The 19,952-nt window shown below is 43.5% G+C and overlaps 1 protein-coding gene across 3 annotated transcripts; it reads right to left on the reverse strand.

Moving 5' to 3' along the window:
- Nucleotides 1-372: 372 nt before the first annotated feature.
- Nucleotides 373-19,528, reverse strand: NONO (non-POU domain containing octamer binding). 3 transcript variants are annotated; one of them, XM_081041732.1, is made up of 11 exons: nt 19,293-19,528; nt 8,098-8,245; nt 6,916-7,109; nt 5,352-5,653; nt 4,301-4,396; nt 3,920-4,116; nt 3,494-3,578; nt 3,027-3,129; nt 2,421-2,460; nt 2,077-2,186; nt 373-1,376 (listed from the first exon to the last, which is right to left on the reverse strand). In XM_081041732.1, exons 2-11 carry the CDS (start codon nt 8,234-8,236, stop codon nt 1,242-1,244), a joined length of 1,401 nt encoding a protein of 466 aa, XP_080897858.1. In that variant the 5' UTR covers nt 8,237-8,245; nt 19,293-19,528; the 3' UTR covers nt 373-1,241. The 3 variants fall into 3 exon arrangements, with proteins under 3 accessions (XP_080897858.1, XP_080897857.1, XP_080897859.1); XM_081041731.1 differs by lacking the exon at nt 19,293-19,528 and adding an exon at nt 13,596-13,727; XM_081041733.1 differs by lacking the exons at nt 8,098-8,245; nt 19,293-19,528 and adding an exon at nt 7,506-7,565.
- Between the last annotated feature and the right edge of the window lie 424 nt (nt 19,529-19,952).

Consider the following 19,952-nt stretch of genomic DNA (forward strand, 5'->3'; position numbering starts at 1 on the left):
TAGCTCTGAGGCTCAAGAAAAAAGCGTGAGGCAGAGTAGGGCTTGGAACTTGGGTGAGGTCAGCGAAGCACTGCTGAGACAGTTTTAGGTTTACGGTGTCCTTTCCAAGCCTGACAGACCAGCAGCTGCTCACAAATACCAGTTTTGAGACCCCTCCCAGCTTAATGAGGGTACGCCAATCCCTCCAGCCCTTTTCTTTCAAAGCAGCAGCTTTCCTCCTGTGCAAGGCCAATAGCACCCATTGTCAACCACTTCAGCCACAGTAAGCATTCAGCCTCCTGGTGATTCTTTAAACAAAAGGCTATAAAGGTTGTCCTTAGAGAACTAGAACTCCCCTCCCCCTTCCCCTTCAAAAATAGCACAGAAAATTAAAAGGCTTAAAATGTATTTTAATAAGTTGATGCTGCATGACCGCTTCATTTCTCAGAAAAATTCCAAACGGCATCAGGGACAAATCAAACATGGTACACCGATAAAAAATGCACAGCATAACTACTAAGATAGGCAAGGCTAAGAGCTACTGTCAGACCTTCTGCATACAGCAACCCTGTTCCAAGATTGTACTAGGCCTATCAAGAAAAGCTATGAACAGCAACAGCAGACACAAAAGGGCCACTCCTGGGTTGTCCTCACCCAAGAAAAAGATGGAGGCAAGTTAACACAAGATTTTTTAAAGATATACTAAAATGAAAATCTCTAAGAGAAAATGTCTTCCTTAGGACATGGAGGGGTAATATATGGGGTATAACAGAACCGTACATGTGTTATCTGCGACCTCTGCGGACATTTGCCTGAATTCCCCCCTGGGAGTGAATGGAGAATGAGACTAAGGTCATTGGGGGATGTTGCATTTTTGTGGTATATGTGGCAGTGTCTCTGAGGTTGGGGGATTATAAAGAATGAGAACCCATGGAGAAACAGGATGGACGAAGAATGGAATGATCAAGATTAATGGGGGCTGTAACTGGATCCATTTTGCCACGGTCCCCCCACCCCCCAATAATCACGAGACTTCAGGAATGCACCACAGTTTAGATTAGTTAATCGACATACCACATAATTGACTTGTTAAATACGGCCCCTCCCTTGCCCCCTGCCTTCAGCATACTCCCTAGAGTAGTACAGGCAGGGAAGACCTAACTATTGGAGGAATCCCTAACACTTTTCCAAGGTAGAATTCTGGCTAGTCCAAAAAGGGTCCTTCTTTTAAAGGTGTTGGGAAACTAGACACTGCAACTTTATTAGTATCGGCGACGTTTGTTTGGAGCGAATTCAGCTCCAGGAGCTGCACGGTTGAATGCAGGAGGGGTTCCACCAATTGCTCCAATTCCTTCCATTGCAGCAGCTTGGCCAAAGCGTTCAGTTGTTGGTGGGGTCTTAAAGAGAAAGAGAGCAACATTACAGTAGAAACTAAGTCCTAAGCTGCCCACCCATGGCCTCCCTCAGAGGCCATTCCCACCCAGTTAGTCAAGACTCCTGATGTTAGGGGGTCTAAGCCTCTTGAGAACTCGAGCAGATATCCCACCCACTCATCCTACCCTTAACTCTTCATCCTTCCTCTTACTAGCTAAGCAATAGTACATACTCAATTCCTAGGATGGCTAAGCTCTCTAGCCACGTCGTCCTTCCTGAACTAGGTACATGGAATGGACAAGGGCAGACCATCACTCTTCAAACAACCTGAAGCCGATCCAGTTGGAACATTGTGACACCAGAACCCCCCCCCCCAGTACTGTATGAGCCCTTATAGCCTTTTGGATTCATACCTATTTTATGTGATAATGTCCAGCCTTCATTGCCTTCCCTCCAAAAAAGAGCCTGTTCACCAAGGGTAGCAACTAAACAATCAATCAGACTGGCCCATCAGAGGCATCTGCTTAACTCCCCATATACTTTGAGAATGTGTTTGCTCAAGATTCAAAACTAAAGATTGTGAGGTTACATTTCATGGGTAACAGTGGTCCTAAAGACTGGTGTCTGTAGCAAAATTGTGGCTGGCCCAGGAGACTGTGAAGGCAGAGTCCTTTCTCCTCCTGTCAGCATTTAGAGCTACGGTAAGGCCCTGCACTGTATTACCAGTCCCAAGGTTCCATCTGGCATCATAGTGGCAGGTCCTGGAGGAGCTGGGGTACCAGTTGGCACAGGAGCAGGGGGCATGGCGCCTCTGTTGTTTATGCCCATAGCACCTAAAGCAGACAGATGTGATCAGTATAGGAAACAGAGACTGTCAGTCTCTTTCTGTTCCAAAGGAAACAATTCAACAAGACTTCTGGGCTAAGCTATGTTCCCCCACACACACTGAAAAACCCTGACGCTCCTAGAACTCAGTCCTTTAATCTGTACTAGGTAAGACAAGCTCCACAGTTCACCAGACATGAGACAAAAGGGAAATCAGAGCCATTAACCTCCCGAGTCCTTACCTCCCATAGCCATCTGGCCCATCCGAATCTCCTGCTCTCTCTGAAAAACAGAAAACACTCAAGACAGTCCAAGACAGCACTGCATTCTACTACAATCCACTGAGAACTACACACTAGGGGCTGTAGGTAGAGTGATGGCACGTCCCAAGTGCACTGAGCCACAGCTGAGGACCACCAGCAGCTCCTTGCTAGCTGTGCAGTGAGTTCAAGGTCGGAGCCACTAGGACACAAGTCAGAGTCTCCTATTAGGAACAGGAGATGAAAGGAAAGGGGGAAGGTAGTTGATGTCTTCTAGGGCTCCAACCTGTACAAGTGGGAGGACAGCAGAGGACCAGTCAAGGCTGCTACAGGACCGGGTCTATGTCATCCTGTAGTCAGAGTCTAAGCAGCATATATTGGCCCCAGCTCTTCATCCTACACTGCCTGTGGGGCAACAAGAGCTCCCTATCAAACCTTACCTTTCCTTCCTATGAATTCTTAAAGGAGTTTCTTAGAATGGAGAAACTGATCCTACCCTGCTGTGTTTCACAGTCCTAGTGGACAATTCGTGGTGTGTTTGTCCTATCATGCCTGGCCTGCTATGTCGTGGGCACAAAGGAGATATACCGCATCGGGGAAGGCTCCCTTGAATCCTTCCTGCTGTCGTCGCATCATTTCTTCCTGTTGTCGCCGCATCTCTTCCTCACGGCGCCGGCGCTCCTCCTCCTGCCTACAGAGAGTGACCAAGGTATTTAAGCAGAGGCATTCCAGAACTTGAACAAATTATCTTCATACTGGACTCAGCCACAGAGATCTCTCACAGTACTCCACGGAAGTCACTGGGAAGTGGGCTCCAAAGCAACCTAGATGTGTCCTTCAGGGAAAAGGTTCTCCTTCCCCAAAGGGGCCTCATAAGACCGGCACCCAGCGGCTTTCTCTTTAGTGTGGCCCTGGGTGATGCGTAGAACTGCGCACAGCTCAAACATCTCCCATCCAAAGGGGGACTTGAGGAGCAACCAGGGAGCATGAGGTAGGAAGCAGCAGTGAGAGCACATCTTAGAGCTGTTGGAGAGAGAAGGTTCGAGGAAGAGTACCTGAGCTCCAGCTGCTTTCGTTTTTGCACTTCTTGGTTGTGCAGCTCTTCCATTCTCCGCAGTTCTTCTTGACGCCGCATCAGATCTAGAAAAAGAACCAACCAATTGAGAGTCCTCTTCATTCTCCTCATACGGGCCCAATAATTTTCCGTAATTAAAGATCCAGAACACAAAGGGGATATATAATCCCTGAGTGGCCATCCGAGGTATCCAGATTCCAAAAATGAAGCCAAACCTATTATTTCCTTCTCCACAGAATCCAGTATTCTCTGCCACATCTCCAAGCTCATTTGCCTACCAAGATCAACAAAATATTTCAGAGAATAAAAGGAGAGGTTTAGGCCTTTCTCTACTGATCGATACAAAGACTGTCCTGGAAACACTGACTGTGTCCTTGTCGTTTTGCGCTCACAGGCCTCTACTCACCCTGCCTCATTAACATGACCTGGTGCTCATGGCGGGCGGCCTCCATCTCCATCTCCAGTTTCTCACGGGCCTCCTTGATGTTGCGGTCCACCTGGTCCTGCTGCTGCTTCTCCATCTCAATGAGCGCCTTCCAGCGCATGGCATACTCGTACTCAAAGGAGCCAGGCTGTGCGAATCTAGGTGGCTGCTCGCGCTCCCTAAAGACAAGGTCCTGGCTTACTAAACCTGTCCAAGAGTCCCCCAAATGAGCACTGCACTCCTCCCGAGGGCCAAGACGATGGCTACCAGTGAACGCACAGAGCAGACCTGCCTCTTCGCCACACCGCTCTCCTAACAATAGGCAAACCCCTAACAGGGAGCCTTTCAGGAACGCATACATACTTGTGAAATTGCTGGTTCTTTATAACCAGCTTCTCTGGAAGTCCCTCTTCGTCATCTAACTGGTCCATGGGCTCCACAGTCACAGGGCGAGGAAATCTGGGAAAGAAAGCTCAGTGTTACTGCTTACACACTACACCAGGCTTCCTCTCTACACATGCCACCGACACAGTGGACTGGGTAGGGGTTAGGACTGGACAAAGAAACAACCTTCCGAAGGGGTTTTGATGCCCAGTCCCAAGTAACCAACTGCTTTTAATGGCATTATGTAGGGCTCACGGGATCAAGCCCAGGCTTCAGATGTCTGAATGCAGCCTTTCAAAAATGTTCAAAACGAGGGCAGCCGGATGGCTCAGTTGGTTAAGGCGCGAGTTCTGAACACAGAGTTGCCGGTTCGATTCCCACATGGGCCAGTGAGCTGCGCCCTCCAGAACTAGACTGAAGACAATGAGCTGCCTCTGAGCTTCAGGAGGGGCAACCGGATGGCTCAGTTGGTTAGAGTGTGAGCTCTCAACAACAAGGTTGCTGGTCTAATTCCCATGTGGGCTGTGCCCCCTGCAACTAAGATTGAAAACGGTGACTGGACTTGGAGCTGAGCTGCGCCCTCCACAACTAGACTGAAGGACGACTTGACTTGGAGCTGATGGGTCCTGGAGAAAACACACTGTTCCCCAATATACTTTTTTAAAAAAAGTTCAAAACTAGTAGATATAGTACTTAAATGCAGCCTCAGTATCTGGCATCTACAGGACTCCAGACATCAACTTGAGGTAAATGCTAAGATGCTACATGTACAAAACATCTTTTCAGACTTACGAAACTTCAAAGGGGCAATTTAACACTGATTAAATGACGACCTACTGAAGGACTGAAAAGGGTTGATTTCTTAATCCTTATACCATTTGCATCAATTGAAGATTACACAGAAAACCCTACTAGGAAGCTGAATTAGTAGCGATAGTCCTTAAATAAACATAGGAACGTGGTTCCGAAAGGCTTCCACAACAGGAAGGAGCAATCTAAGGTCTATTTCTGAAAACGACCCTTCACTCACGTGGTTAGCAGGAAAGAGCCTTCACTGCATCTGTCCAGAGCTTTCCGAGCAGCTGGCTTCCCTGAGAACTCAACAATGCCTTTTCCTGAGGGCCTTCCTCGGTCGTCCACAATGACCACAGCCCTCTCCACCTGGCCGAACACAGAAAAGGCTTCCTCCAGCAGCTCATTGGACACATATTGAGGAAGGTTTCGGACCGTAAGGGATGCGCTATGGCAGGCAAAGCGCACACGCAGCTGCTTTCCACGGAGTGGCATGTTGTCCAGCTCCACTTTGGCAATCTCTGCTAGAGTTCGTGTTTCCTAGAAGCAGAGGAAAGTCAGAATTAGCTCAGTTTGACAGACCAACTTGCACAGCCATCGAGTCTAAAGTAGCATAGCTTAATGCAAACTGTTTCAGCAAACAAAACGAAACAAAACCTTGCCAAGAAGCATACAAAGAAACATGGATAGAACTGGAAGAATGGAATTATGTATTTCAGATAACTCTCTGGTTAGCCCAGTTGCTCTAGTGACCTTGCAATTAACCAGCTGGAAATCCTCAAAGTTAATACGACTCCCATGGTCATCAGTATCATAGATCGTTATCCCAAGTGGTTGACAGATCATCTGGACAACAATGACCGGCCTAAAAGCTACCCTTACAATACAGTAGGCAGAATATTTTAATTTCGGCTAGCTACATACATGTTTAACCAGTCACTTATGCCGTCTAAGAGGTCTCTTTAGAACCACAGACCTTGATGGGACTCCATTCATATTACTAGACAGGAATCTGAGCCCCAGAGAAAGTGACTTGCCTATACAGTCTCGAGTGAGTGGTAGATCTGGAATGGAAACTACTTCTGACCACATCTTGTTCCTCATTTATGGAGATAGACAATGCCTAGAAAGGTTTCCTCCATACACTAGAATAGGTTTCCTAAATCAAATCAGATTTTTAAAAAACATTACATTTAAAAATGGTTAAGATGATAAATGTTATGTCACGTGCATTTTAGCACAATTAAGTTAAAAAACAGTTACAAATAAAACTGTCCCCTCATGGTGTTAGAGTCTTAAGTGAGACAATACATGTGGAAGGAAGGGCTCTGGAAATAAATTATATTATAAACCTTGACCATTACTAAAATAAAACCTTTTTCATTTTTTTCTGACAAAAATCTAACATACTAAAATATCTATGGATGCTAGTAAATAGAGGAAGAGTATTGATAAAACAGGATTAACTATGAGTTGATAATCACTGAAGATGGGCAGTATGTGCAGGTTCGTTATACTATTCTGTCTGCTGCTACGTTTGAAATTTCCCAATTAAAACAACACAGTTCCAAAGGGCATACTTTAGCCCTAATATCTTAGGCAAAAAAAAAAAAAAAACCCACTCTGTTGTCCTTGAAACAAAACAAAAACCTATGAGGAGAAATCTAAATAAAACTTGCATTTTTTTTGTCCTATTCCACCAACTACAACTACAAACTTTTAACAAACGGACCATCAGAATTATTTACCGCCTAATTTTCCCTACCCATCATTCCCCAGCTTCCCCGCCTACAGCTGCTTACCAGCCGGATAAAGCCAAAGCCCTTATCCTTATGAATGAAGACTTCGCCTGCCTTCCCATATTTCTCAAACAGTTTCCTCATTTCCTCCTCAGTGATGTCAGGGGGAAGATTGCCCACAAAAAGCCTGCTCCGTTGGGTGAAGGTCTTCTCTCCTGGTTTCCTAAAATTCTTCAGGTCAATAGTCAAGCCTTCATCTGTGAGAAGACACAGAGTCATTCAATAGATTGGGGAAAGAGATTCACCGTCATTCTCAAAGAGCTACAACCACTGCTAGATTAGGAAGCCTAATTGTAGGGAAGTCACACACCAACCATGCACATCCCGGTGTACTCTATCCACTAACCACTTATTGTTAAATTGCACCCTAGAATGTGAAAGCAGTATGCCGAGATCTGGGGGCACTTCTCAACGACTCTACATGGGCCACAAGCCAACCTGGACTGAGTCAGAGACAGAAGGACAATACAGGAACTATTGGCCAAAGAAAAAAATTAAGCAAGTCAAGGAACGCTGTGAGAAGGGATCGGATTTTTTTTTTTAAATGTGAAACATAATTGTGCCATTTTCCCAATCTCACCAATCTTCATTACCTTAACAGTTCCCATTCTTCCAGGCTTGGGGTAATGGAATGAAAAGAAATGCCTTAGGAAAGAGTATTCTTTGTAGAAATCTCTGGAAATAAAGAGGGTTGAGGTAGGTTCTAGTCTTAAGAGGTATACAATAGGTATTCAAAGTTTGTTGAATGAATGGGAACCTGCCTTTAAAGACTTTTCACTCTGCTTAAAAATGGGCTGGCACAGGTCCCAGGCTAAAATGACAATAATCAGTACCAAACTACTACTCCATTAAGTCTTAAAGACTTGTTCTTTATTTTTCCTGACTACCAGTCACCTGATGATTACCTCCAAGAAACCAAGCTCAGAGATAAAACATGCAGACATCTGTTTAGCAGTAGAATGTGCCAACATAGCAAAACAACCTGTCTGTAGTCAACTGCTATCCCACAACATGTCCGCTTGGTTTCAGAGAATAGGCCTTTTTCTATCCTAAGTAGTAAGAGGTACCAGGGAAAAGAAAAACAAAGACCTATTCCTTTGTAGTCCCACAAGACTAATCTGAAAACCAGGAAACCATTCCCAAGAGGGAAACCTCGCTCTCCCCCTTCACCAAGCGCACACTCACTTTGGCTGCTGGCTTGCTGCCCATTTGCAGGTATTGGTGGCGGCGGTGGCTGCTGCTGGTGCTGCTGGTGGTGATGCGGATGGTGCTTCCTTGGAGCATGGTTTTGCTTCTCCAAGTTAAAAGTTTTGTTACTCTGCATTTCTGCACCCTACAAAGAAAACGCGGGCTGTCAGTCACCTTCCTGATGACTTCTATGCCATGAATCACCTGTGGTATCCTGTCTTTTGCCAGATCCAAACAATTGGTTATTTTGAACAAGTACGGCAAAGGAGTACAATTCAAAAATCTCAGAACGACCCGGCATTAGCGGTCATGTTGCACATAGAAACTAGACAAGTACCAAACGAGAAGAGCCTGCACTCGGATGACTTGAGGAATCCTCCAGTTCAATAATTTTAAACATTAATATGAAGTTACTTTCCCAAAAGAAGCTACCCCCTAAAACTTGACCCTATCATAAGAAGGCACATTTTGGACTACTAAACCTCGTTCTTCTCTGGCAGCCTGCACAGTCCCGGCCTACAGTAGACACAGTGGGATGAACAGAAAAAGTAGGGGCTGTGGAGTTATTCATACTTAGGTTTGTATGTACATGGTCCTAATTCTTACTAGTTATGTACCACTCAGTAAATTACTTCTGCATAAGTTTCTCAAGCTTTTGTAAAGGGGATAATAAAAAATACCTACCTCTCAAGGTGGCTATGAGGATTAATAAATATGTGAAAACGCTAGTTCAGTACTGGCATATATATAGTAAGCACTCAGTGAATACTGCTACTGATCACAATGGAAAGATAAATGACTACCAAAGTGGCACCAGTAGCAAATACAAAAAGATGAATATACAAACATTAAAATGTTAAATTCTCTCATTTAAAAATCAACATAAGATTAAAACAAAATGAAAATTCCTGGTACAATCCAGACTAAACTCAAGTTGATCGTTTTAACCTGCAAATTTTCTAACTGATCAGATTAACAAACTGAGGACAGCCTTCCTCATCCAAGAACAGTTCTTCAGTAAATGAAATAAAAGGGCAGAGTCAATTCCAAATCCATTCCCCTAAACACAAACCCCTCTAGTCAAAAGAACCTTTTCATGAATACTGTATTCTTTAACAGTCTATGGATCCTTTAAGATAGAGCGAGTTACATTCCTTAGATGAAGCCGATCTGACAAAAGCTTGGTGTAACTTATTTGGGATGATGCGCAGATGAGAATACTTTTATGTGTATAAAAACTTAACTAATATATTTTATATCATATCCCACCACAACTGGAAACGCCTACGCAATTATGAAATATACCCAAACGTTGTTTCATAAGACAACAGGTAACAAGCTATCAAGATGTTCATATTCTTTAACTCAGGAATCCCATTCCTAGAAATTTAGCCTAAGAATTTAACTGAAACATTTAAGAATCACATCCATGAAATATTCACTGCACTGGCCTTTACGATAACAATAAAAATGACTTACGCACCCAGTTCGAGGGGCACGATTTTTAAATCATGGTGCATCTATATAGTGTTAAAATTTACGAAGACTAGAGGGTTATGAATTTATGAATTTATATTCATAAATTCATATGAATTTATGAAGACTAGGTTGGGGGAAGGGGGTTATTGAGGGGTGTAAATGTCTAACTACTATGTTTCTTTGTACATCTGAAACTAATAAAAATTATGAAGACTAAAAACATGAAAGGTGCTAAGAGGGAAAGGGTTTTTAAATGCATGAACGTAGACAAGGAACCAGAGGTAGGAAAAATGAAGACTGTCCTGCCTGTAGGTTACTGACAATTTTTTTGTTTTGTTTTTTTCTGATTCATTCAACAAATACTCACTGAATGCCTACTATTCCTATTTGCTAGGTGCTATTCTAGGTGCTTGGGATGCATCAATGAACAAAGCAGCATTGTTGCCTTTAGGGGAACTTACCACCTAGTGAGATAAAACAATATACATAACAGTTACAGAGACTTAAGAGGTTGAGTGTTACAAGAAAACAAAAAAAAGAGGGGGGAAAGGGGATAGGGAGTGGAAGGTGGGAAGATAGCAATTTTAAATAGAGCAGAGCCAAGCCTCACAGGAAAAGGTGACATTTAAACCCACTCTTAAATTTTCTCATTTATGTCACTTCATCAATTGTTTCTCATTAATAAGGCACCTATTACAAAATACATCTTTATTATGAAATTCCTAGAAATGAAAACAAAAATAAACATCCAAAAACCCACCACTTAAAACTAGTTACTGTTAACATTTTCGTATACTCTTCTAATCACTGATTCATGTATTTGTAGGTACTCTAAATGGAATATTATAAAAACCGTTTTGTAACCTGCCTTTTCTACTTTATGATACATGACGAACAGCTTTCATGTCATTAAATCTTCTACATTAATTGTTAATGGACACAGTATTCAGCTGTCAACCAAGCCCCTGTTGTATTGGACACCTGGGTTTCTCATTTGTCACCATTATAAATAATGATCATAGCTAAATCTTGGGGCACAGCCCTGAGTAAACATTCCTCCCACAATTTCCATTTTTGCTGCTTTACCTTCCAAAAGATACATTACCAGTTCAGTGACTGTAATCATAATGTACCATTGTATAATTCAGCTTTTCCTCATTTCTATGGTGTCAACATAATTATAATTTTTAACAGCTACATAAAGTCCATCTGGATCATACTAATTTACTGAACTACTCCCTACTTTGAGACATTCAATGTTTTCCTATTACAATGCTGCAGTAAATATCTTCTTGCTTATAGCTTTCTGCTTATTTCCTTAGTATAAAAATAGAATGACTGACTCTATCTTTGTGACTCTTGCCACATGGTGCAGCATTGTTTTCTCAAAAAGTTGTAACAACTTTAAATGCTATGAATAGAGCTAGCAGTATCAAAGCAAATGGGATACTTAAAAAAAGGAAATCATGATTTTAAAATAAGATACATAAAAGTAGGAAATGAAAACATACAAAATTTCAAGTCTACCCCAGCAACAGTTGGGGGTGGGGTAAGGTGGGCATTAGAATCAGATCGTTTCCTGTTTGAGTCCCAGGGATTAAACACCTCCCTGACCCTGACCCCAAAGAGGCCCTACACCAGAAACTTGAATGGTCTTCACAGCCATTTCTTCAACTAGGTCTTCTTACCTCTGGCTAGAATTCAAGGAACCTTTTTTGCCCCAGCCTCAGTACCCTGCTTCCCATTCAGGAATCCACAGTTTATATTTACATGTTAATAGAAATCTTTACAGAGTTCCATTCAAACTGAAATATTAAAAACTCTGTATTTATTTTACATCTTAACCACACCTCACCATCCCATTTCAAAAAAGCCAGAAATGACCTACCTCCTTGAGAATAAGCCCTGGGATATTCTAAACAATTTAAGATTACTCCAAGGGAGGTTATTTTTGATTTCACAAAAGTGTAGCCTGGTAGTTAAGGTGATAATTCAAGAGGTTTATGGGCCATTATATGCCAGGCACTGTGCTCAGTCTGCACTATCTCATTTAGTACTCATTCTTCTGGATAGAAAAACAATGCCCATCCAAGGTCACAAGTGGGATGGAGCATGGAGTAGAGACTCTCATACTTATCACTATACTAACAAGCTTTGTAATTAAACTCAGCTCAGTTTCAGAGTTTATAGAATCCAACAAACTTACTAGCTACGTCACCTAACTGCTGAGCCTCAGTTTACTCACTTAAGATGGGGATAACAATATGTACCTCACAGGGCTGGTTATTTTAAGGACTAAAGAAGACCATGTCCATAGCAGACACTTGTTCCTGCTGGCAGCCACTACCCTTGTTTCTGCATGTGGTGGGTGCTGTAGTTAGACGAATGTCATCAGTTACATTCTTCTCCATTCTTCTGGATTCTAGCAAAAACCATTTTTTATAACCGAATTCCCTACCTTTGTGTTTTTAAATAAATGTCTCTATGATAAAGATAAATGCTTATCTTTATCATCTTTCCCTTCACTTTGTTCTTTCCCAAGCAGGTGTTCAATGGTGAAGACTGAGTAATCTTGTATAAACCACACAAAAAGTGCCCACAGAGTACTCAGTATGTACTCAGCAAGTCCTGTCCCCATCACCTACTTCTGATAACCACCAGTATAATTTGGAAATATGTGCAGAAATCTGAGTAATAAATTCACTGCCCCATAACCATGGGGCCTCTGAGAACAAAGCACAAAGATCAGCAGAAGAATTTCTGTCCTAAAGACTAACTCTGATGATGGGCTTGCTCGAGAGAAAAGATGTATTGCTGTTTTAGAAAGACTGGGCTATTGGGCATGAGATACCTGCACAAATGTTTACGTACAGGACAGAGTAGTATGTCACCCATATCTGAAATATAAACAAATGTCCCTTTATTTTTCAGGATAAGGATCAAATTTTTAAGTGGAAACTGTGGGGAAAATCTGGTAAGAATCTCCCGGACTGAGATGGCCGCCTGAATATGAACAACCCTGAAAGCTGTAGAACGCACTGACACGGTAAGGTCCTTTTCTGTTTTCTAAGACTTTCTTAGGACCTTTTATTTAATAACAAGGAAATTGGACCAAAATAAAGTATAAATCTAGCCAGTGTCCCCCCCCCACTGGAGTTGCCAGATTTAGCAAATGCCCAACATAGTAAAATTAAGTTTCCGAACCAAAAAAAAAATCTTTTTTTAGTGTAAATGCCATGCAACGTATACTTTTTTAAAAAATCGCTATGTGAAATTCAAATTTCATGGGGCGTCCTGGATTTGATCTGGCTACCCTACCCCCTACACCTACACCCTGATCGAAGATACCAAGTGCCTTCCAGCCTTCTCTACCCTGACTTCTGTTAAGAACACAAAGAAAGGTGTCACCTTACGACAATCGATTCTCCGAGTGTTTGAAAACACTTGGTAGAAAATCCATCCAATGAAGTTTCATTTTTAGAAGTGATGCTACACATGGGGCGAGGAACTAGGCAAAAAGACTAAAAAAGGGGCACACAGGAAGCTGACGAGGGAAGCGGCGGGGTCTGGAGGAGCACATGAACTTCCCAGCTAAGAGTTCTGACAAAGAAATGTCGCCGTTTCTCATTCGGAATTCGCGGCCTCGTCAGGCCGAGGGCAGGAGGCCCGACAAAGCAGCTCCAGGGCTCCGGGACGATGGACCCCACACCCTCAGGCCCAGCGCGGCTCCGGGGCCGGACGCTTCCAGACAAGACTAAGATGCAAGGCCAGGTCGCACAAAGAGACACGGCAGGAGAGGAAGCGGGAGGCCGGTTCCCGTGGGAGGCCAGCCGAGAGCGCTGGGCCCCCGCGGGTGGGCTGAGGCCGGGGGCAGCGGGGACAAGGCCTCGGGAGGCCTCGGGACGAACGACCAGCCTCCCTCCAAAGCTAGCCTCGCTCTAGCCTCTTCCTCGCTGATGGTCTCCAGAAAGCCTACTCCCCTCTCAGACGACAACCAAAGTCGTCCCCAAACTCACCCTCTACCGACTGTTCTCTCTCCTCGGAGTAACGGCGACGCCACACGGCCTCTACCGTCCCAAGAAAAGAGCGCGCGATCGCCGGAAACGAGACGACGGAGCTCGGTGCCTCCCCAGGGGTACAAAGTGCCATTCTCGATTGGTTACCTGACCTGCTAATCAAGGTTCTCTCCAAAGGCGGAGTCTGTTTTCCGCCATTTGTACGACCCTATTGGCTACCGAGTGCGAAAGCCTGAGTTCGTGTGAAAGACAGATGGGGACAAAGAGCGAGGCTTTGTACCTAATGCGCACGCGCTACTAGCTGTCGGCTCTAGACCGATAGGGGAGGGGGAGAGGGGATGGAGGCTCAGAGGGAGAGACGCGAACGGACTAACGGGAAGACTGAAAGCTCAAGTGATGGGAGGGGGAAAGGAGAGGGAAAAGGAAAAGAGAGGAAAAGAGAAAAAGAGAGGGAGAAACGGGGAGGGAGAGAGAGAGAGAGAGAGAGAATGTGCACGTAGGCGTGCTCTGAGGATTCGTGCACTGCGCCTGTGCAAGAAGCAAGAGCAACAATGTCATTGTATTCAGTGAAGTAGATCTAGCCTTTTCCTACTGAAAAAATGCCCCGCCATGTTTCTTTTTTCACACTTCCTCATTAGGGCTTGCACTCTGACACTCCATGCTTAATCAGATTTCTAGTTGCTTCTCCTGCTGCCAGCTCTGCTCATGAAGCCCAATTGAAATCATCACCACTGTGCTTATGGTTATGGCTGTGGTTATGATTACAGAAAGAATTGTAGCCAGCACCCTCATTTCCATAGTAACCAGGGAACCCAGCAGTGCAAACACCACTATTGTTCCTATGATTTACAGAGATTCAACAGGTGTCATCATTGCTGTGGGTACATTGTAGGCCTCCAAATCAGACTGATTTTCTATATTCTGTAGGACACCAATCGGGTAATCACCTTCATTTTTCGATAGTGCCTAACTAACTAGTCCTGTGGTTAATCAAGGGCTACAAGGCTCAACTGATAGGTCTTTGTAGTTAATTCCCACTAATTGATTCAAATTTGGGTTTTCAGGGTGTCCCAACTGGCTCCACCTTATGTGGGGACACAGGGAACTAGACCTGCACTACCCAGTAGCGCCTTCTGCGGTGATAGGAATGTTCTGCATCTGGTATGTTCAATACAGTAGCTACTGGCCAGATGTGATCATTGAGGGATTGAAGTATGACTAGTGTGACTGAGGAACTGAATTAATTCTATTTCATCTTAATTAGCAACAATTTAAATAGCCACATGTAGCTAGTGACTACCATGTTGGACATCTAAACCAGTGGTTCCCAAGCGTTTTTGAGAATAAATAACACCCCTATTGTGAAAAAAAGAAATTTTACCTCTATTCCAAAAAAGGTGTTTTTTTTTTTCCTGCTCATGAAAACAAACAATACTCAACAGTATAAGGAGAAAAGTCTCTCCCTCTACTCATTCCAATGGTTGCAATTGTGACCACTTTCTTGCATTTCTATTTTCTATGTACTGTCCTGGTCAAACAAATGTTTATACTTTTTGACACATGAAGGATTAAGTTATATACACTTTCCTGAGTCATGACCTTTCTACTTAAAAGATACTTGAGCTGTCTTTCTATATAAATGGATAAATACCTATAAGGACTTTTTAATATCAAGTATTTTATAGACTCCCACATGATGGTTCTTAGTATCTGTTGAGGGGAAAAATTACAAAAAGGCTACTATGGATTCAGTAACATTTTAATGAATTTATACTTTGTTAATCATAACAGTTGTCTACATAGAAAACTAAAGGAGCAAATTAAAAGAGAAAGTGTACATTTGTGTATCTCCTCAAGGCAATCATAACCTGCTTGGTAAGCAGAGAAATGTTAATGTAAATAAGTGGTTGCAGTACTGGAGACAAAATAACAGTAGCATATTTGAGGTAAAGTGTAAACTCAAAGGAAGCAGGGCTCTGGTTGAGTGGATCAGGAATGGCTTCACAGGAAAGAGCACCTTTGAATTGGGTCTTAACCAAGAGGTTGAAGTCAGAGACCAGTGTGCAAATGGTCTGAGACAGAATGACCTGTGTTTTATTTAGGTAATCTGTCATGGTTGAAGAGAAGTGGGAAGGCTGAGTGATAGGAAATTAGGCTAGAGAGATAGGCATAGGCCCAATAATTAAGGGCCTGTGCCATGCTTAGAAGTTTGTACATGGTAGGTGACAGAGAGACACTGAAGGGTTTTTCAAAGGTAACTTATGTTGTCTTTTCTGATTATAAAAGTAATATATACTAATTGAGGGGAAAATTTGAAAATACACAAAACCCCACTATGCAGAAATAACTGTTAAATTAACATTTTGGCATGTTTCTCCTTTATTCATTCATCCATCATTTCATGCAATAAACATTTATCAAGTATCTATCACGGACTGTGCTAGATGCTGGAGATAGAGATGAGTAGAACTGGTCCCTCCTGTTGAGCTCACAGGCTAGCATTTTCCCAGTGTCCCCCTAAATGCAGAGTTCCTTTTCTTCCTTCCAGGGTACTTTAGAATGGTATAAAATGTTAAATAAGAATCCACATGTTTCCAGAGTTAGTTTTAAAGAGTGAACGTCCATCTAATCAATAACTGCCAAATAGTACCTCCATTTGTTTGACCAAGTTATATATAGCCTTGCCTGTTGTGAAAAAATAAAGGTTTGCCTTCCGGCAGTAATTAGTTAAAGCATGGTACATCCAAATGATGGAATGATATATAACCAGTACAGTTATGTTGTAGAACATATTGTACAAGATGATTCCAATTTTGTAAAAAGTATGTATGCAAAACAAAGAGAAAAAAAGGACTGGAAATATATACATCAAAAAGAGCAGTGGTTATCTCCAAGTACAGTAGGTAGGATATAAGTGATTACTGCTTTCTTCTTCAGACTTCCTGTGCTTTCCAGAATTTTTACAGTGAACATTTACATTTTTGTAATCAGAAAAAATATATATGTATAACTAAAATGAAAGGGCTCTCATGAGGACAGGGACTGAGTTTTTACCTGTTATATAGTGCTTACAGCACTTAAAGGAGTGCTTTATAAATGGTGAATAACAAGTAAGAATCGGTACTATGCGGTAACTAGCAAGCAACAGAACTGAGTACTGTGCGGTAACTTACAACAATCAAGGCTGAAAACGACAGTGTTAAATCGCAGGCCACACTCTTACCCCACACCACCATCCCCATCAGCCCATTCTACGTTAGAGCCTTTCATCTGTGGCCGATACATACTCGAACCTATTAACTGTAGGCACTCTTGGCTCAGTCAAAGCCAAAAATACTATTTATTTTAAGAATATCGGGGTGGCCGGTTAGTTCAGTTGGTTAGAGCACAGTGCTAATAACACCAAGGTTGTCGGTCCAATCCCTGCATGGGCCACTGTGAGCTGCGCCCTCCTTAAAAATTAAATAAATAAATAAATAAAATAAATAAATAAATAAATAAATAAAATAATGTGGAGCTATCCCTTTAAAAAAAAAATATGAAGGCTCCAGGGTGTGTAGTCCCAGACCCTGCATGAAGTCATATATATTTCTCTTATAATAATAGTGATCAGTATCTACAGAGGGTGCCAAAAAATGTATACACATTTTAAGAAAGGAAAAAACTGTTAAAAGTACAATACTCAATATATACTGATAACAAAAGATGAATACAAGTCATGTTTGACGTCTGCAATGACAAGAGGTGCTCAACGTGGTTACCATCAGCATTCAGATCCTTCTGATTATGGCAAACTACTGCTTGAGCAACGTTGACCAGTGTCCACTTGTTTACATTCTTTTGGCACCCTCATGGTATTAAACATCTGTTATATGTCAGACAGGTGTACATCACAATCTTAATAGCATCACTGTCAGGTGTTATCTCCATTATTTCTGCCCAGTCTTTTTCTATGTGTACACGCATATAGGATTCCTCTACAAAATTAATATATTTTAACTCCTTTCTAAAAATGTAACATTATGTCCGGAGCATTTTTGTGTGTCATTAACTTTTTTTAATAAACTTTATATTAAAAGCAGTTTTATGTTTATAGCAAAAATGAGCTGAAAGTACAGTTCTCACATGTTGCCCATCCCCCCTGGGTGCATAGCCTTGATTATCAATATCCTTGACTATCAACGTCCTTGACAGAGTGATACAGTTATAATTGAGGAACCTACACTACTACATTGTTCAAAGCCCATTGATTACATAAGAGTTCACTTTGGTGTTGTACGTTGTATGAGTTTTGATAAATGTTAATGTAGCCTCCATTATAATAGCATACAGAATATTTTCACCGCCCTAAAAATCTTCTGTGCTCTGCATCATTCGTTTGCTTGTATTTTTAAGTGGTTGTTAATGACTACATCCATTGTGTGAGTATAAGCAGAATTGATTTAACCAATTCCCTATTATTGGACATTTAGATTGTTTTCTTATCTCTGTTTTAAAGATGAGAAAACTAGGATCCAGTGACTTGACAAGTGACTTGCCCAAAGTCAACTGGCTAAAAAGTGGGCAGAGTTGAGATTCCAATCCTGGTTTATCTGCCTCCAGAACCCACCCACCTGTGTGCCACAGCACTACCTCTGAGTTAATTATACACCATTAACCCCCCATTAGATTGTCTCCTCGCAACTTGAAATAAGGCATTCTCCACAATCAGAGTGACCAAGGAACCAAGCATGTGTTGAGAAGCAGAGACAGTGCAAAAGAACCAGGTGTCCCAATTGAGATGAAACAAACTGAAAATGCAGAGGGAGGGAGGTACATAGAAATAAGGAGAAGGTGGGAGATGGGGGTGCACAAAATACTGGTTCAGATAAAGAGAAAGCTGGGTCTGGGAAACCCAAAGGGAAAAACTCTTGGTTTTATCTCTGTGTATAGGAGAGAGCAAAGATAACCTCAAGGCCATGTGGGGAGTCAGGAAAGATAAGGTTTCTGGGAAAGTGAATGAGACAAGCATAATGAGCATAAAACTGCAGAGGACTGTAAGGCTAGGAGAGGCTTCGTTTGGGAAGGAAGAAAGGCCCAGAGCAAAGAGGCAGGCTAGAGCAGGCACTGTACACCAAACCTGTGTGTTCCTAAGTCAGTGGCAGGACTCCTTTCTATCCTGGGCCTCCTCTAGTATCTCACATACTAAATGCTCTCCAGCCCTTAGGAGTTGGAGGGGGAAAGTGGGGAGCGGGGATTGTGCAATGCTCTAACTATAACGGGGACTAGGAATAGGTTCTGGCACACATTTTTTAAAGCCAGTAGGCCTAATGCTAGTGCCCCTTCCCCCTACCCTACTTCTCTAGCCCAAACCTCAGCCACACCCACAAGCTAAGGACCATCCAGGAGGGGGGCCGTGTGCGCGCGCGCGCGCGTGCGTGCTCTTGCATTGGAGAGGTAGAGACAGAGACCTAGACAAAAAGAGACCGGGGGAGAGAGAGTGCGCGCCAGGGAGAGGGAAAGAGAGGGAGGGGGAGGAAAGAGATGGGCAAGGAGAGAAAGAAGGAGGGAGGGAGTGGGAGACAGACAGACAGACGGGGAGGGGAGGCGGGGGGAGAGAGAGAAGGAGAGCTACCGGCCTTGGTGAGGAAAAGTACTTAAAGAGATAACGCAGGGAGCTCCTGCAGGAAGACCTGGGGAGAAGATCCCAGAACTTACCCCAAGACCGTTGAGGGAGTGGGGGGTGTCTTTGCAGGACCTGGTTTTGGGGTCATCAGGTAGTAACGGTTACTGCATAGGCGTTGTCACTGAGCTAGAGCCATTTAACCCGCCCTGGGCAGTTAGAGACCAAGCTTAAGACACCCTACAACTATGACTCTCAGAATGGTTAGAGGGGCCCGAGGCTTCAGACAAGGGGAGGAGGGGCACGTGAGGGCTGAGTCCCGGACTCCCCCCACCCTCCGCTGTCACTCACTACCCTAACAGTCACCCAGGGGGCGGGCCCCAGAGAGGTGGGGTTGGGGGAGGGTAATCTTGGCAGGCGCTTGCTGCATGGCGTAGGTAGGGACTGTTGAGGGGGGTGGTTAAACACGAGTGGGAAGCGAAGAGAGACACGGGGAGGGGGAGGGGACCGGGAACCATTTGAATGAGAGGAGGGGATCACGGGTAGAGTGGGCTCCAGGAGGTAGGGCGGGCACGGGTGTGACGGCGGGGCGGGGGCAGACTCTTGAGCCAGGTGAGGGAAGCAGGTGCGTAGATCTGTTTTTTGTGGGTTAGTGTACTCGGCCCTTAGGTGGAAAGGGGGTGCCGCCTTTCCCGGGGTCGGGCTACAAAGCTCCAGAGCCTATCTTTTCCTCCTCAACTAACGGGGCCCCGGGC

This window comes from Rhinolophus hipposideros (assembly GCF_964194185.1).
Source record: "Rhinolophus hipposideros genome assembly, chromosome: X".
Lineage (NCBI taxonomy): Eukaryota > Metazoa > Chordata > Mammalia > Chiroptera > Rhinolophidae > Rhinolophus > Rhinolophus hipposideros.